Source organism: Triticum urartu, chromosome 2 (assembly GCF_003073215.2).
Source record: "Triticum urartu cultivar G1812 chromosome 2, Tu2.1, whole genome shotgun sequence".
NCBI classification, from domain to species: Eukaryota; Viridiplantae; Streptophyta; class Magnoliopsida; order Poales; family Poaceae; genus Triticum; species Triticum urartu.
In genome coordinates, this window is record NC_053023.1 from 578,024,181 (window position 1) to 578,042,641 (window position 18,461).

General features: G+C 43.4%; 1 protein-coding gene across 2 annotated transcripts; it reads left to right on the plus strand.

Moving 5' to 3' along the window:
- Positions 1–10,409: 10,409 nt before the first annotated feature.
- Positions 10,410–17,952, plus strand: LOC125538889 (trafficking protein particle complex II-specific subunit 120 homolog). Of its 2 annotated transcripts, none has more exons than XM_048702200.1 (10): positions 10,410–10,923; positions 11,509–11,745; positions 11,816–11,998; positions 12,080–12,192; positions 12,747–12,806; positions 12,983–13,274; positions 14,096–14,388; positions 15,176–16,050; positions 16,472–17,413; positions 17,537–17,952. In XM_048702200.1, the coding sequence occupies exons 1-10, from the start codon at positions 10,510–10,512 to the stop codon at positions 17,755–17,757; spliced, it is 3,630 nt and encodes a 1,209-aa protein (XP_048558157.1). In that variant the 5' UTR covers positions 10,410–10,509; the 3' UTR covers positions 17,758–17,952. The 2 variants fall into 2 exon arrangements, with proteins under 2 accessions (XP_048558157.1, XP_048558158.1); XM_048702201.1 differs by having other exon boundaries at positions 10,411–10,923; positions 11,509–11,709.
- Positions 17,953–18,461: the final 509 nt, after the last annotated feature.

The following is an 18,461-nucleotide window of genomic DNA, read 5'->3' on the forward strand; positions in this document are numbered from 1 at the left end:
TGATATTGGCCATATCATGTCACTATTTGATTGCATGCGATGTTTATCATGTTTTACATCTTATTTTCTTAGAACGACGGTAGCTTAAATAAGATGATCTCTCGCTAAATTTCAAGAAAGTGTTCCCCCTAACTGTGCACCGTTGCGAAGGTTCGTCGTTTCGAAGCACCACGTGATGATCGGGTGTGATAGATTCTAACGTTCAAATACAACGGGTGTTGACGAGCCTAGCATGTACAGACATGGCCTCGGAACACATGCGAAACACTTAGGTTGACTTGATGAGCCTAGCATGTACAGACATGGCCTCGGAACACGGAAGACCGAAAGGTCGAGCATGAGTCGTATAGAAGATACGATCAACATGAAGATGTTCACCGATGTTGACTATTCCGTCTCACGTGATGATCGGACACGGCCTAGTTGACTCGGATCATGTTTCACTTAGATGACTAGAGGGATGTCTATCTAAGTGGGAGTTCATTAAATGAACTCAATTATCATGAACATAGTCTGAATTGTCTTCGCAAATATGTTGTAGATAAATAGCTCACGTTGTAGCTCCCTGTTTCAATACGTTCCTAGAGAAAGATTATGTTTAAAGATATTGTAAGCAATGATGCAGACTAGGTCCGTAGTCCGAGGAGTGTCCTCACTGCTACATAGAAGGCTTACGTCTTTGATGCACCGCTCGATGTACAAACCCCTACAATGTCGTCTGTGGATGTTGTGAACACCTGACAGACACATCCTGATGACTACTTGATAGTTTAGTGCACCATACTTTACGGCTTAGAATCGGGATTCCAATGACGTTTTAAATGCCATAGAACATATGAGATGTTCCAAGAGCTGAAATTGTGATTTCAGGCTCATGCCCGTGTTGAGAGGTGTGAGACCTCTGACAAGTCCTTTTGCCAACAAGATAGAGGAGAATAGCTCAGCTAGTGAGCATGTGCTCAGAATGCCTGGGTGCTACAATCACTTAAATCAAGTGGGAGTTAAACTTCCAGATAAGATAGTGATTGATAGAGTTCTCTAGCCACTATCACTAAGCTACTAGATCTTCGTGATGAACTATGACATGCAAGGGATGGAGTTGATCCTGGAGCTGTTCGCGGTGCTTAAGACCGCAAAAGGTAGAAATCAAGAAGGAGCATCAAGTGTTGATGGTTTAACAAGACCACTGGTTTCAAGAAGGGCAAGGGCTAGAAGGGAAACTTCATGGATGGCAAATCAGTTGCCGCTCCAGTGAAGGAACCCAAGGTTGAACCCAAACCCGAGACTAAGTGCTTCTATTGTAAGGGGAACGGTCACTGGTAGCGGAATTACCCCAAATGCATGGTAGATAAGAAGGCTGGCAACTTCAACAAAGTATATACGTGTTATTGATGTGTACCTCACTAGTACTCCTGGTAGCACCTGGGTATTGGATACCGGTTCAGTTGCTATTATTGGTGACTTGAAGCAAAAGCTACGGACTAAACGGAGACTGGCTAAGGGCGAGGTGACGATGTGTGTTGGAAGTGTTTCCAAAGTTGATGAGATCACCATCGCACGCTCCATCTACCTTCGGGATTAGTATTGAACCGAGATAAATGTTATCAGGTGTCTACGTTGAGCATGAATATGATTAGATCATGTTCATTGCAATACGGTCATTCATTTAAGTTAGAGAATAATGGTTATTCTGTTTACATGAATGATACCTTTCATGGTCATGCACCCTATGTGAATGGTTCATTGAATCTCGGTCATGGTAATACACATGTTCACGCCAAAAGATGTAGAGTTAATAATGATAGTACCACTTTCTCGTGGCACCGCCGCTTAGGTCATATTGGTGTAAGATGCATGAAGAAACTCCATGTCGATGGATGTTTGGAGTCACTTGATTTTGAATCGCTTGACACATGCGAGCCATGCCTCATGGGCAGGATGACCAAGACCCCGCTTTCAGGTACAATGAAACGGGTAAGTGACTTGTTGGAAATCATGCATGCTGATGCGTGTGATCCAATGAGAATTGAAGCGTGCGGTGGATATCGCTATTTTCTCATCTTCACTGACGATTTGGGTAGATATAGGTATATCTACTTAATGAAGCACAAGTCTGAAACGTTTGAAAAGTTCAAGCGATTTTAGAGTGAAGTTAAGAATCATCATAACAATAAGATCATGTTCCTACGATCTGATCAAAAGGGGATTTTCTGAGTTATGAGTTTGGCAATCACTTAAGACATTGTGGAATCGTTTCATAGTTGAAGCCACCTGGAACACCACAAGGTAATGGTGTGTCCGGATGTCGTAATCGAACCCTATGAGATATGGTGCGATCTATGATGTCTCTTACCGATCTACCGTTTTCATTTTGAGGTTATGCGTTAGAGACAGCTGCATTCACTTTAGATAGGACACCATCTAAGTCCGTTGAGACGACATCGTATGAACATTGGTTTGGCAAGAAACCAAAGTTGTCGTTTCTTAATGTTTGGGGCTGCAATGCTTAAGGCTTCAGCCAGAGAAGCTCGAACCCAAAGCGGACAAACACATCTTCATAGGATACCCAAAGGTGACAGTTGGGTATACCTTCTATCTCAGATCCGAGGGCAAATTGTTTGTCTCTAAGAACGGGTCCTTTCTCGAGAAGCAGTTTCTCTCGAAAGAATTGAGTGGGAGGAAGATAGAACTTGATGAGGTTGTCGAACCTTTATTTCAAGCAGAGAATGATGCAACACAGAAAGATGTTTTCCGTGGCACCTACGTCTATTGAATAGGAAGTTAATGATAGTGATCATGAAGCTTCGGATCAAGTTGCTATCGAACCTCGTAGGTCGACAAGGATATGTACTACTCCTAAGTGGTACGGTAATCCTGTCTTAGATATCATGTTGTTAGACAACAATGAACCTACGAGCTATGGAGAAGCGATGGTGGGCCCGTATTCCGACAAATGGTTAGAAGCCATGAAATCCGAGATAGGATCCATATATCAGAACAATGTATGGACTTTGGTGGACTTGCCCGATGATCGGCAAGCCATTGAGATAAATGGATCTTTAAGAAGAAGACGGACGTGGGCGGTAATATTACCGTCTATGAAGCTCGACTTGTGGGAAAGAGTCTTTTCACAAGTTCAAGGAGTTGACTACGATGAGAATTTCTCACCCGTAGCGATGCTTAAGTCCGTCGGAATCATGTTAGCATTAGTTGTATTTTTCGATTATGAAATCTTACAGATGGATGTCAAAACAAGTTTTCTTACCAGTTTTCGTAAGAAAAGTTGTATGTGATACAATAAAAGGTTTTGACGATCCTAAGAATGCTAAAAGGTATGCTAGCTCCGACAATCCTTCTATGGACTAGAGCAGGCATCTCGGAATCGGAATATATGTTTTGATGGAGTGATCAAAGCTTTTAGGTTTATACAATGTTTGCTAGAAACTTGTATTTACAAGAAAGTGAGTGGGAGCACCACAACATTTCTGATAAGTATATGTGGATGACATATTGTTGATCCGAAATGATGTAGAATTTCTGGAAAGCATAAACGGTTGTTTGAAGAGTGATTTTCAAAGGAAGACCTGGATAAAGCTGCTTACATATTGGGCATCAGGATCTATAGAAATAGATCAAGACGCCTGATGATACTTTCAAAGAACGCACACCTTGACATGTTTTTGAAGGATTTCAAAATAGATCAGTCAAAGAAGGGGTTCTTACCTGAGTTGTAAGGTGTGAAGTTGAGTAAGACTCAAAGCTTGACCACGGCAGAAGAAAGAGGAAGGACGAAGGTCGTCCCCTATGCTTTTGTCATAGGCTCTATACGGTATGCCATGCTGAAGTACCGCACCTGATGTGTGCCTTGCCACATTTCTGGCAAGAGGGTACAAAGGTGATCTAGGAGTAGATCACCGGGTAGCGGTCAAAAATTATCCTTAGAGGAATAAGGAAATGTTTCTCGGTTATGGAGGTGATAAAGAGTTTGACGGAAAGAGTTACATCGATGCAAGCTTGACACCTATCCGGATAGCTCTGAGTAGAGATACCGGATACGTATAATGGAGCAACAATTTGGAATAGCTCCAAGTGGAACGTGGTAGCAGCATCTACGATATAAAGTTTTGCGAAATACATAGGGATCTGAATATGGCAAGACCCGTTGACTACAACCTCTCTCACAAGCATAACATGATCAAACCCAGAACTCATTGAGTGTTAATCACATAGTGATGTGAACTAGATTATTGAGTCTAGTAAACTCTTTGGATGTTGGTCACATGGCGATGTGACCTGTGAGTGTTAATCACATGGCGATGTGAACTAGATTATTGACTCTAGTGCAAGTGGGAGACTGTTGGAAATATGCCCTAGAGGCAATAATAAATTGGTTATTATTATATTTCCTTGTTCATGATAATCGTTTATTATCCATGCTAGAATTGTATTGATAGGAAACTCAGATACATGTGTGGATACATAGACAACACCATGTCCCTAGTAAGCCTCTAGTTGACTAGCTCGTTGATCAATAGATGGTTACGGTTTCCTGACCATGGACATTGGATGTCGTTGATAACGGGATCACATCATTAGGAGAATGATGTGATGGACAAGACCCAATCCTAAGCCTAGCATAAAGATCGTGTAGTTCGTTTGCTAAAGCTTTTCTAATGTCAAGTATCATTTCCTTAGACCATGAAATTGTGCAACTCCCGGATACCGTAGGAGTGCTTTGGGTGTGCCAAACGTCACAACGTAACTGGGTGGCTATAAAGGTACACTACAGGTATCTCCGAAAGTATCTATTGGGTTGGCACGAATCGAGACTGGGATTTGTCACTCCGTATAACGGAGAGGTATCTCTGGGCCCACTCGGTAGGACATCATCATAATGTGCACAATGTGACCAAGGAGTTGATCACGGGATGATGTGTTACGGAACGAGTAAAGAGACTTGCCGGTGACGAGATTGAACAAGGTATCGGGATACCGACGATCGAATCTCGGGCAAGTATCGTACCGCTAGACAAAGGGAATTGTATACGGGATTGATTGAATCCTTGACATCATGGTTCATCCGATGAGATCATCGTGGAACATGTGGGAGCCAACATGGGTATCCAGATCCCGCTGTTGGTTATTGACCGGAGAGTTGTCTCGGTCATGTGTGCATGGTTCCCGAACCCGTAGGGTCTACACACTTAAGGTTCGATGACGCTAGGGTTATAGGGAATAGATATACGTGGTTACCGAATGTTGTTCGGAGTCCCGGATGAGATCCTGGACGTCACGAGGAGTTCCGGAATGGTCCGGAGGTAAAGATTTATATATGGGAAGTCGTGTTTTGGTCGCCGAAAAAGTTTCGGGTTTTATCGGTAATGTACCGGGACCACCGGGAGGGTCCTGGTGCTCCACCAAGTGGGGCCACCAGCCCCGGAGGGCTGTATGGGCCAAGTGTGGGAGGGGACCAGCCCCAGGTGGGCTGGTGCGCCCCCCACCAGGGCACAAGGCGAAGAGAGAAGAAAAAAAGGGGAAACCCTAGGCTCAGATGGGCCTAAGGCCCACCTAGTGGTGCGCCCCCCTCTCTCCCCCCTTGGCCGCCCCCCTAGATGGGATCTAGGGCTGGCCGCCACCCCTAGGGGTGGAAACCTAGGTGGGGGCGCAGCCCCTCCCCTCCCGCTATATATACTTGAGGTTTTGGGCTGCCATAGACATGAGAACATCTCCTTCTTGGCGCAGCCCTACCCCTCTCCCTCCTCGTCTCTTGCGGTGCTTGGCGAAGCCCTTCTGGAGTACCACGCTCCTCCACCACCACCACGCCGTCGTGCTGCTGCTGGATGGAGTCTTCCCCAACCTCTCCTTCTCCCCTTGCTGGATCAAGGCGTAGGAGACGTCACCGGGCTGTACGTGTGTTGAACACGGAGGTGCCGTCCGTTCGGCACTAGGATCATCGGTGATTTGGATCACGACGAGTACGACTCCATCAACCCCGTTCACTTGAACGCTTCCGCTTAGCGATCTACAAAGGTATGTAGATACACTCTCCTTCCCCTCGTTGCTAGATTACTCCATAGATTGATCTTGGTGATGCGTAGAAAATTTTGAATTTCTGCTACGTTCCCCAACAGATGAAGCTCTCCCTCGACACTCAGCTGGATCAAGAGTTCGTGGGACGTCACCGAGCCGAACGTGTGCAGATCGCGGAGGTGCCGTACTTTCAGTGCTAGGATCGGTCGGATCGTGAAGACGTACGACTATATCAACCGCGTTGTCATAGCGCTTCCGCTTACGGTCTACGAGGGTACGTGGACAACACTCTCCCGCTCGTTGCTATGCATCACATAGATCTTGCGTGATCATAGATTTTTTTTTTTGAAATTACTGGGTTCCCCAACAACTGGCACCGTGCATCGTGGTGCAGAACCATGCAATGGCGATGTGGATGTTGGAACCACGCCAAGACGATGTGCAAGTTGCAAGCAATTACGGGGGAGCTTTGCGATCATCAAGGACGGATACTATAACCGTCAATGCAAGGAGCGTCCAGGCTATGCGGCGGTGTGACAAGCTGGTGGTACAATGGCGCTTCGAGGTCGACGAGGCTATGAGGAGCAATATCGTCAGCCGTCGTCTGCACGGGGGGAGGCGCAAGGGAGATTTTCATGGAGAAAACATGAGAGCAACGTTTGCGGAAGGATGGGAGCATTCACGCCATTGGGTTAAGGAGATAAGGGGGCCAAGAGTCGTGGTCGCCATCTAGTCCCAATGAAGCTTTGACCGACCGGATTGGTGTCAGCATGCTCGAGATGATGGGGTCAGTGCTCCATGGATGCTAATGTGAGGTCAGTGCTTTCGGGATTTTCTCAAAGCTATGCAAGTTGCAAATTGTTTTTTCTGCAAACACCCATGTGTGTTTTGCTGCAAAAACCCACACATCATGATGCATATGTTGCAAATTGTTTTTCCTGCGTTGTTTCAAATGTTGGTTTACGTGCTACATAGACAACCTGCATATACAACGATTGGACTTGATGTGATCAATGAAGATTTATTAACTACATAGAAAATTAATTGGTGTGCCATTTTATGCAAGGTTGTGGCATATGCCACCGGAGAAAATGTTGCGACGACTTGCCTATGTATAAGTAAAATGTTGCACACATGATTTTCTTTGCTGCGATGATCCACACCAAAAACATCATCTTATGTTAGATCTGACCGTGGGGATGGCGGCTGATCGGCACACCCTCGATCTGACTGACGCCTAGCATCTCGCAAGGAAAAAGCTACACGTTGCGGGACGTGAATTTTTGGGACATGGTGGCACGGGAGGCCGCAATCTCGATCATCCGTGTTTGCATCTAGATTACTAATTAATATAGTGTTTGCTGCAATACAAACAGCGTTGCTCAATAATGCACTTGAATACACTTTTCTATACGGGGCAGGAGTGGGCCTCGAAGCTTTTTAATTCGTATGCATACTGAATATTTGCTGGATGCAATGATGACCCACAGACTCATTTATAATGGCCCAAATGGCCAAAAGTCGGCGGCATGTGAGAGATTTATGGTGCTTGCTTGTGCCAGGCACCTCTAGTTTGTAGGTTCCTGCTGTTTTGTGTGTGATGTACAATCTGAATCATGTGATAAGCATAACCATTGGGACAAACACAAATTAATTTTTAGTGTTGATGAATATCACCAGAATAACATGAAATGGATTATTGAGTGATAAGTATAACATTACACTGATTGTGCGATAGGTGAGGACGCATCACATACTGGTAGATACATGGGGAAACATGGATAACAAAAATAATAATATGAAAATTAGCTATTTTGGGCTCTGACTATTTGTTCTAGGTGGACTAGTTTAATCTCTTGTAGTGGATATTTTTCAAAATTAAAATCTTGGATTCATAAATTTCAAAATATTCACTGCAATTTAGGAACATTTCTTTTTGAGTTGCAATTTAGGAACATTAATCATGTGCATGCACATGCCTGACCTAACATGGAGATAGACCTAAGCTGATCTAGCATAGTTAAAAATTCACACTAATTCATCTAAAAATTAAAATTAGCTATTTGGGGATCTGATTATTCGTTCTAGGTGGACTAGTTTAGTCTTATGTAGTGGACATATTTTTCAAGATTAAAATCTTTCATTTCTGAAATTTTAAAATGTTTACTGCAATTTAGGAACATGTTTTTAGTTGCAATTTGACATTAATCATGTGTATGCACATGCCTGGCCTGACATGGATATAGACCGAAGCTGATCTAGCATAGTTAAAAGTTCACACTAATTCATCTAAAAAGGAAAAAATAGCTATTTGGGGCTATGATTATATGTTCTAGGAGCACTAGTTTAATCTTATTCAGTGGACATATTTTAAAAAAATATAATCATGGATTCCTAAAATTTTAAAATATTTACTGCAATTTAGAAACTTCTTTTGAGTTGCAATTTAGGAACATTAATCATGTGTAGGCACACACCTGGCCTGACATGGAGATAGACCTAAGCTGATGTAGCATAGCTAAAAGTTCATCTAAAAAACTCACACCAATTAGCGAACTACCCAATACACATTTCCATTACTATTGTAGAGGGTAGTGCACTAGTAAGACAAGAGAGCACTGTGGTGCATTAATCCTAGTAAATGAGGTGGTCAGATGTGTTGCAGTTTTGTCACTTATTCACCCTGGACACTTTTTCCCGAACCCGAACCCCAAACCCGAAAAACCCGAAGCCCGAACCCATATAACCCGAACCCAAAACCTGAACACATTTCTCGGGTGGCCGGTACGAAAACCCGAAATTATTTTGGGAAATTCGGGTATTTTGTCCCGGTACCCAAACAGGCCAAAGCCTCAATAGCAAAGACAAAAGTTCTGACCTATGTACTCGGTAGCCCATTTAGCTTGGCCCAGTTTAGGCCTTCCTCCATAGTAAATACACAGCGTCACACCGACACCAACTCCTCCCCGTGTTCCCCACTCACCCTTCCCCGATTCCTACCCTAGCCGCCACACTCCCCTGCGGCCCTGCCGGTTGCCCGGCTGCTCCTGCTCGTCAAAGTCGCCCGTCGGCGCCGTAAGCCCACCAATCCCACCGTCACCACCGGTCTCAATCACCGCTCGGTCGTCCCACCGTCCGTCCTCCCGCTGCCTCGTCGTCCGTCGTCCCGCCAGCCGCCGTCCCTCCATCCCATTCCATCGTCCCGCCGCCCGTAGTCCCTTCCCACCATCCCGGACTCCCGGTCGCTGGCCCATGTCCCCGTCCCTGGTGTTGCATCGTCAGCGCGATGACTCGAAGCAACGAAGGATCTTGACAAGTGTCATTTGTCATGCTGAGTTATACTGGTAAAAATTGACATTTTCCATGCTGAAGTATCCTGCTAAAAACTACTCAAATGTACTCTGTATTTGGCAAGCGCATGGCTCTGTAGCAGCTTGAGGCAAGTAACAGTCGTACTGATGCAAAGGCCATTGTTTCTATCTAACTTAGGCGAGTAACAACCGTACTGATGCAAATGCCACTATGGAAAATAATCACATCAGTAAGTACCTTTGTTCACAGTTTGGGAAATTTGGGATTACCCGAACCCAAACCCGAAAATTTGGGTACACGATATTTTGGGTTTTAGTTTTTTTAGAGATATTTCGGCAGTTGTTTTTGAAAACCTGAATTTCGAAAAACCCGAATTACCCGACCCTAAAGTTCGGGTAAACCCGAACACCCAGGGTGATCACTTATGAAATGGTCTGCTACGGTTTTAATGAAACATTAACACCAACCTCATTTGACTTGTGCTGCATGTTCTTTATGCCCTCTCTGCTGGTTGGTGTATTTCCTGTATGTGGCAGAGTATCTGTGATTAGAGTTCGCATAATAACCTATCGCTCTACCAGATACATGCGGTGCATAGAGCACGAAAATAAAACAATATATGGAATATCTCCTGGCTTTGGGACTGACATGTAATCAACACGCGTCTTGCTTCAATGCCTGAGGCTGCCTTGTGGTCCATCTCCTGACGAGGTCGGAGGTAATACGCGAGCTATACTAATTGTATACTGTGGATGGGATTCATTATACGAGCTTGATGTATAAGAGCTGCACGAATCATGTGGAACGGTCGGTCTTGATACCGACCTCGCGTGGCTGTATGTGCACTTGTGATTTATCGCACGTTGCGCTGGTAAAAAAGAACTCTACTTATTTTAGGGGGGCGAAATGTCTTGTTGGGGCAGTGAGCCATATTGACCCAGGGCCCTGTGAGAAGCTTTCGGCTGGCTGGGCCAGTGGCAGATTCAACCGAGAATGGCCCGACAAGAGCGCTAGCTCCTCCAGTCGCGGCCCAGAGAGGCGAGTTAGATCGACGGATCAAATCTCGCCTGACAGCGCAAACATTTCTGTTCCCTTCTCCACCTCCCCGACACACGACCTGCTCCGTCGTCAGATCTCGAGCTCTCCCTCTCCCTCTCCCCCTCCCCAATGGAGCCCGGGCTGAGCATCGAGTCCGGGTCGGCCATCCGGGTGGCGGTGCTGCCGGTGGGCGGGCCGATCCCGCCGCAGTGCCTGCGGGACTACGCGGCTCTGGTGGCGGCGCACGCGCGCGTCGACCTCGCCTCGCTGCGCCCCTACTACTCGGAGCACCAGAAGAGCCCCTTCTCGCACCAGCCCTGGGACACGGGCTGCCTCCGCCTCAAGTTCGTGCTCGGCGGCTGCGTGCCCTCGCCCTGGGAGGACTTCCAGTCCTCGCGCAAGGTGCTCGCCGTCGTCGGCATCTGCCACCTCCCCTCCTCCCCGGACCTCGCCAGGGTCGCCGCTGACTTCCTCGACGCCTCGCGCACCTACCCCTCCGCGCTCGCCAGCCGCTGCTTTGCCTTCTGCCCCACCGACGCGCAGGTACTGCCTGCCCCGATCGCATCTCCTCCCGAGCCTCTGTCCCCGGATGACGTACGCCGTTTGTATCGACACACGCAGCTCAGCAGCCGCCCATCTGGGTGATCCAGTTCATCATTTGGTTGCTAGTCGCTCTACTGGGCGAGTATTCCTATGGCTCTTGCTCTTTGGTTGTTACAATTAAACTGACCCGAGATCTAAGTGATCATGTAATCCACACTTATGAACTACAGTAATATACACCAATTCTAGCTCGAGGGATGGTAATTAGTTCGATTGTCTAGTTTCGTTCCACTAGCATTTCAAGGCCCAAGCCACCCCCAGGGTGGAAATCACCATGCTAAAAAACCCATTCCAAGACACCTGGAACTTACCCAGGTAACCGGGATGGAAGGAATGACATTATTTACTGCTACTTCAGAGGCAGAATATATAGTGTTGATGTGCTGATGGTTAAATTTGAAATGTCGGTCTGTGTAATTAAAACTTTACTGATTGCACCAGTGTTGTGATGACCCTTCTAGTCTTGCCTTTTTTTACCGCTTCTTGCTCTACTTTAACTGATGTTTGCATTGTTGTCTTTTGTAGTTGCTAGAGCAAAGGAAGGATGGCATTATTATGTTCCCTCCTTCCGATCAGAAATCACTGGAACTTCATATGCTTACAATGATCCAAGATCTTGCCGCTTCATTGTTGATGGAGTTTGAGAAATGGGTCTTACGGGCAGAATCCACAGGAACTATTCTAAAGACACCTTTGGACTCACAATCCAGTCTTGGCTCAGAGGAGGTTCATACTTTAGGTGTTCCGAGTATTTTGACCAGTGTATGTTGATGATGTAAATGACTCGCTATTCTATTGCTTATATAAGCCAATATACTTCTATATTTTCTAGGTGATCAAGGCCAAAAAAAGAAGGCTGGGCCGTGCACAAAAGATAATAGGAGATTATTGCTTATTGGCTGGATCACCTGCTGATGCTAATGCACACTACACCACAGCAATAGATCTTGCAAGATTGACAGGGGATGTATTCTGGCATGCTGGGGCACTCGAAGGTAGTGTCTGCGCATTAGTGGTGAGTGTTCATGCCTACGAGTTTTGGAAATTCACATCATTCTTATAGCTGTTTAGGGGCTGATTTTGGGGCATTAATCAGGTTGATAGGATGATGGGCCAAAGTGATCCTGTTTTGGAAGATGAAGTGAAGTATCGTTATTATACCATTATCCAGCTGTACAGAAGAGCAACTTTACAAGATAATGCTCAAAGGTATTGAATTGGCGTGTTATCTTTCTTAATTTGATAATTTCTACTCCCTCCGTCCCATAATGTAAGACGTTTTTTGACACTAGTGCGTTTTTTGACACTACACTAGTGTCAAAAAACGTCTTACATTATGGGACGGAGGGAGTATGTACGAACATCTTGCTTTTAGTTATTACATTCTACATAAAGTGAACCCCTTTTGCTTTTCAAGAATTACATATGAGAAGATTTTAGTACTTTCATTGTATCGTTTTTTATGATCTGCTGATACATTGAAGGAACCATACAAAAAAGTTATTTGTTTATTTCACCAGGGCATTTGCTATTTTGAAAAAAAGTCGGCCATTATTTTTTGTCTGGTTTTGACAAATTCATGATGGCTTCAAAAAGTGTTTCTCTGTTCTATCCTTCCTTCCTATTTTTGCTCGTTTATTAGAGTAGTATTTACTAGTATTCCATCAACACTGGAAACTGGTCCAACAGTTGCATGTTATATTGAGCTCTTTACTTGGTGATTTTACTTAACGCACTAACACTGAGCTGTATGTCTTGTTTAGAGTTTCACCTGTGAGCTTTGAGCTTGAAGCTGCATTGAAGTTGGCAAGATATTTGTGCAGGTGAGCTGTCCCATTTAGCTATGAGTTGCATAGCCAGTTTACTTTTATTGTGACTGATTTGCAGTTAATTCTTATGGAATGAGCAAACCTGATATCTCTAATTCTCTATTATGGAATGATGTATTCTGTGCTTAGGATAAAACTATTGATTAAAATGCTATGTCTTTCTTTATTAGACGTGAAGTTGCCAAGGAGGTGTCAGATTTATTAATGGGTGCTGCAGATGGCGCTAAGGCTCTGATTGATGCCAGTGACCGGTTGATACTATATATTGAAATTGCGCGACTATTTGGCTCTCTTGGGTATAAACGCAAGGCAGCATTTTTTTCAAGACAAGTTGCACAGTTGTACCTTCAGCAAGACAATGCATATGCTGCTATGAGTGCTATGCAGGTTCTAACAATGACTACAAATGCATACCATGTTCAAAGCAGGAAGACTAGCAAACCTGATCATGCTTCACTGAAGGTGAGTTTGTTACTTACTTGTAGTATGCTGAGGATTGATTAATTGTTATTTATTATGTTTACTGCATTGTGTATTTGTAGTAGGTTATTTTCAACTTCTCTAACATACCTTCTTCTTTTATTTCTTGGCTGCTGCTTTGCTCTTAGTTTAAACCCTGCCAACTAAGTTTGCTCTATTCTGATAGGAATATATAGGGATGCAAATTTGGAACTTTCAGGGTACCCTTCAACCCTACTTAGTTCAACTAAATGAACTAAATTTTCAGAATTCACATCATTTTTGAAAATTTAGTTTGTTTGGTTGAACTAAGAAGGGTCGGAGGGTACCCTAAAGGTTCCAAGTTTGCATCTCTAGAAATGTAAAATGGAAATAAACTCTGCTAAGTCAGCTGAGAGTTGATTGCAGCTTCTTTCGTTCTTTATGATGGAAGTACACTTTGCCAAGTCAGCTGAGAGTTGATTGCAGCGTCTTTAACGCTTTCCTTTATTAACTTGTATTCTCTTTTATCATCTTGTTCTTTGGTTGAGGTAGGATTAATGTGGACTGAAAATATAATTTGTAGTTAGCTTATTAGAATAAACACCGTGTTGACTAGGAAAAAATATGCGGATTATAAAACTGATGCTAACAAGTACTATTAAACAGACACACCTTTCCTTGACTATTTAGATATTCTTGTCATAACCACATGTTAAAACAGCTGACCATGTTTACTATCGTAATATTTTGATCAGTTAATTTCTTAGTTTAGATTTATTGGCAATGCCATATACCAAACTGTTGTATTTATGGTTTTCTTGGCAACCCCTTGTTTGTTTAAGGAACTCGGTGCCAGCAACAGCAATGCCGATAAAGCGCACCCTCAGTCTGTTGTATCATTGTTTGAGTCGCAATGGAGTACCCTTCAAATGGTTGTTCTAAGAGAGATATTGATGTCTTCAATCCGCGCTGCGGATCCCCTCACGTCATGGAGCGCCGCGGCTCGTCTTCTTCGATCATTTTACCCACTCATCACCCCAGCTGGTCAGAGTGGGCTGGCAAGCTCTCTTTCAAACTCTGCTGATAGGCTTCCTTGGGGCACACGTTGTGCCGACCCATGTCTTCCTTTTATCAGGCATGTTACTTATCGTTTTTCTGGTATTATCATGTTCGCGTCAAGGTTTACGAGTCGACAAGTCGTTCCAAGGTTGAGACTCATAGACTAAGCATAACTAATCGACACTGGAGTTGCGACTCATAGACTAGTCAGACACTGAAGTGTAGTCGGCCCTGGAGTTGAGACTCATAGACTAGTCTTGACTAGTCCTTGGACTCTTAATCCATGGTTCGCGTAAAACAAGAACGAGGCTTGCTGAACTGTGATGTGATGAACTTAATAATCTGCTGCAGAAACATTACCACATAAGTATCAAAAAGTTGGTTAACCAAATGCTAGAATACGCAAAATCTGGTTAGACAATGTGATTATCATAATCCACCACAATGCCAAAAAGAGCCTGGGTGATATAAGTACTACTCCATTTGTTTGTAAATTGATGCAGTTTTTGGACATGGGCATGATCTCCAATATGCAACTTTGGCTGTTACTTTTTTATTAACATACTAGTACTAATAATAAAAATATTATATTATGAAAGTATTGTTCACGACAGCTCTAACGGGACCATTTTTACTTAGTCAACCTAATTACTTTGCTATATGTCGTCAAAGATAGAAAAGTTGGAGTACACTTCCCAAAAATGTCATCTGTTTCAGAAAGAAGCTATATATGCTAGTTGTCAAAGATAGAAAAGTGCGCGTACACTTTCAAAAAATGTCATCTGTTTCAGAAAGAAGCTTCTCACAAAATCTGCTTGTGTATATGTTTTCGATGACTTATTTTCATTTCCTTGTTTTTTCAGGTTACATTCTTTACCATTTCATCCTTCACAAAGAGACATAGTAAAGCGCAACCCACATAAAAAGGAGTGGTGGATTGGTGCCGGTCCTTCTGGACCTTTTATTTATACACCTTTCACCAAGGGGGGCACATCTGGGACTAGCAAACAAGAGATAAATTGGATTGTTGGAGAACCAGTCCAAGTTATGATAGAGCTAGCAAACCCCTGCAGCTTTGACTTAGTTGTTGAGAGCATTTACCTCTCTGTTCATTCAGGAAATTTTGATGCCTTTCCGGTTACTGTTAATCTTCCACCAAACACCTCCAAATTGGTTCTGCTATCTGGAATTCCAACAAAGGTTGGACAAGTATCGATTCCTGGATGCATTGTCCACAGTTTTGGTGTTATTACAGAACACCTATTCAAAGAGGTTGACAGTTTGCTCCTTGGAGCTGCACAAGGGCTTGTTCTTTCTGATCCTTTCAGATGCTGTGGCTCTAGCAAGTTTAAGAGTGTTAACTTCCCCAGCATTTCTATTGTTCCTCCCCTTCCTTTATTAGTTGCCAACGTTGTGGGTGGAGATGGTTCTATTCTTCTATATGAAGGTGAAATTCGTGATGTTTTAATTACGCTGACAAATGCTGGAACTGTGCCAGTTGAAGAAGCAAATATTGCATTATCCGGGAAGAACCAGGATTCTGTTATTTCAATTGCCCATAGTACATGGAAGTCTGCACTTCCGATAAAACCAGGTGGAGAAGTTACATTTAAAGTGACACTAAGAGCCTGGCATCTTAGCTTGGCAGATTTGGAAGCAGATGGTAGCAGATCTCCTGCAAATCCAAGGAGAATAGCAAGAGAAGGAATCAATCCCTTTTTGAATATTCACTATGCTGGTGGGTTGCAGGATTCTAAATCTTCTATATTCTCTGTCATCCTTTAATATGTGTGAAATCAAAGTTACTCAAATGAACATCTTTCCACTCCAGTGCACTCATACTACTTTATATACCATCAGAACACATAAATCGTCCTCACCAAATGACTAAGGCATGATATAAACAAGTAAATCCATGTAATTGCTAGTTTCCCTCTGTCACTTGTTATGGGCGAACAACCTTGATTTGATGTTTTCTTTGTAGTGCTTGCTTCCTTAAATTAGTAATCATGTTTACCATTGACCTACTACTTTACTACTGTGAACATATACAGATGGCATGTGGAGAAGATTTGTCTTTGTGACCTGTTGTAGATATCCTCATAACTTTTGTTTCATGGTTTCGTTTGAGACTAAATTTCTACTTTCTGTTACTCCAGGTCCTTCAGCGGCCAAAGGTAATGGTGAGGTTTCTCTCCCACCTGGAAGACGCCTTGCTGTTCCATTAAATATCTGTGTTGTACAGGGCATGTGCCTGGTAAGAGCACGCCTGTTATCCATGGAAATACCTGCCCGGTTTAGTGAAGCACACTTGCGACCTGTCAGTGGAAAAGATAATACAAGTGATGAAAGTAATATGTTGCATAATGACATTAGCTTATTGAAGATTGATCCCTATAAAGGAAGTTGGGGCCTCCGCCTTCTGGAACTCGAGCTTTTCAACCCTACGGATGTTGTTTTTGATGTCGATGTTTCTGTACATTTGGATGGGACTAGTGTTCCAGAAGATAACACTGCTGATGTGGCCTGTCACAAAACCAGAATTGACCGTGACTATTCTGCCAGGGTTCTCATACCACTTGAGCACTTCAAATTACCTGTTCTTGATGCTTCCTTCTTTGTAAAGGAAAACGGAAGCGATGAGCTACTTGGGTCCCAAGCTGCCACCATAGCAGAAAAGAATGCCAAGGCAGAGTTGAACGCTTCTATCAGCAACTTGATTTCAAAAATAAAAGTGAGGTGGCATTCTGGGAGAAATAGCTCCGGAGAGCTGAATATCAAAGATGCTATTCAGGCAGCATTACAAGCGTCTATATTGGACATATTGTTGCCTGATCCCTTGACATTTAGCTTTAGACTTGCTAAGGATGCCAAGCCTGTTAATGATTCCAACCATTCTACTGATGAGAATGTTGGTCCGTCTGCCGGTGAGAATGTTCTGAGGTGTAAAGATCCTATATCAGCTCATAAAATGACCCATATGGAAGTTCAAATTCGGAACAACACGAAGGAAATTATTCAGATGAACCTCAGCATTTCATGCAAAGATGTTGCAGGAGAAAATTGCTTCGAAGAAAACAGTGCAACCGTCCTCTGGGCTGGTAATTCACTTATTTGTATAATAGCCCATTTTCTTTCTTTACCATTATCTGTGTTCAGGAATAGTATTGTTTTTACATTATTCAGCATCTGTTCTACACTGACAAGTTCCTTTTTCTGTGTAGGTGTTCTTAACGACATACAGTTGGAGGTTCCACCATTGCAGGAGGTGGTACATCCTTTCTCTGTCTACTTCCTAGTCCCTGGAGACTACTCGCTGCAATCTTCTTCTGTTATAATTGACGCCACGGATGTTCTTCGTGCTCGGGCAAAGGCAGAGTCCCCAGATGAACCTATTCTATGCCGCGGATCCCCATTCCATATCCATGTAGTTGGTACAGAGTAGCAAACACTGTTTTGGTGTAGTTTAGAGGCAGCGATTTCACCATGACATGTGCAGCTGTGAAAATCATGTACAAGAGCATTATTCCCCTGTACACTTGTGATTTATTTGAGCTACTTGGAGGCTTCCTTTGTAATACAATTGTGTTTGTGTACAGTGTAAAAGCATCCGCCAAGATTAATACGGTGAACTTACACATGCCCTTAGCTGCCCTGTAGCCTGTAGGCTCTTTGATTCAACGGATTTTTATTTTGTTTGGGAGGATTATAATTCTCAGAATTTTGCTACATGGGTTGTATGATTCGCAGGATTGCAATCTATAAGGACTTTTGTACGGGATTTATTTGCACTCATAGGAAAAGTTTTATCCACCTAAAAATGCTGGATTCTAAAAAAACAATAATAGGAAAAACACATGATTAGGATGACATGTCACACTGATCCTATAGGAACTGAAAACATGAGAATCTGTAATAGAAGTTGTTTGGTTGCACCACATTTAAAGTGCAGGAACTTTTATTTTTATATAAGATAAGATTAGATGCATGTCATAGTTGTCAGGGAGAGGAAAATTTCCATGTAGTTGGACCTAAAATTTTCCTTTGGGATTGCAAGTAAAGAAGACCATTAGAATAATTCCTATGGTTTATATTCCTACAAACCACAAGCTCTATAGGAAAAATTCCTAAGGAACATAATCCTCTAAA

What these genes read in the sequence shown, in the direction of transcription:
- LOC125538889 (XM_048702200.1), top strand. Translation starts at nt 10,510, where the DNA reads ATGGAGCCCGGGCTGAGCATCGAGTCCGGGTCGGCCATCCGGGTGGCG. An exon ending in TTGGCAAGATATTTGTGCAG is followed by an intron (nt 12,807 to 12,982) that starts GTGAGCTGTCCC and finishes TTTCTTTATTAG; the next exon opens with ACGTGAAGTTGCCAAGGAGG. An exon ending in TGCAACCGTCCTCTGGGCTG is followed by an intron (nt 17,414 to 17,536) that starts GTAATTCACTTA and finishes TTTTCTGTGTAG; the next exon opens with GTGTTCTTAACGACATACAG.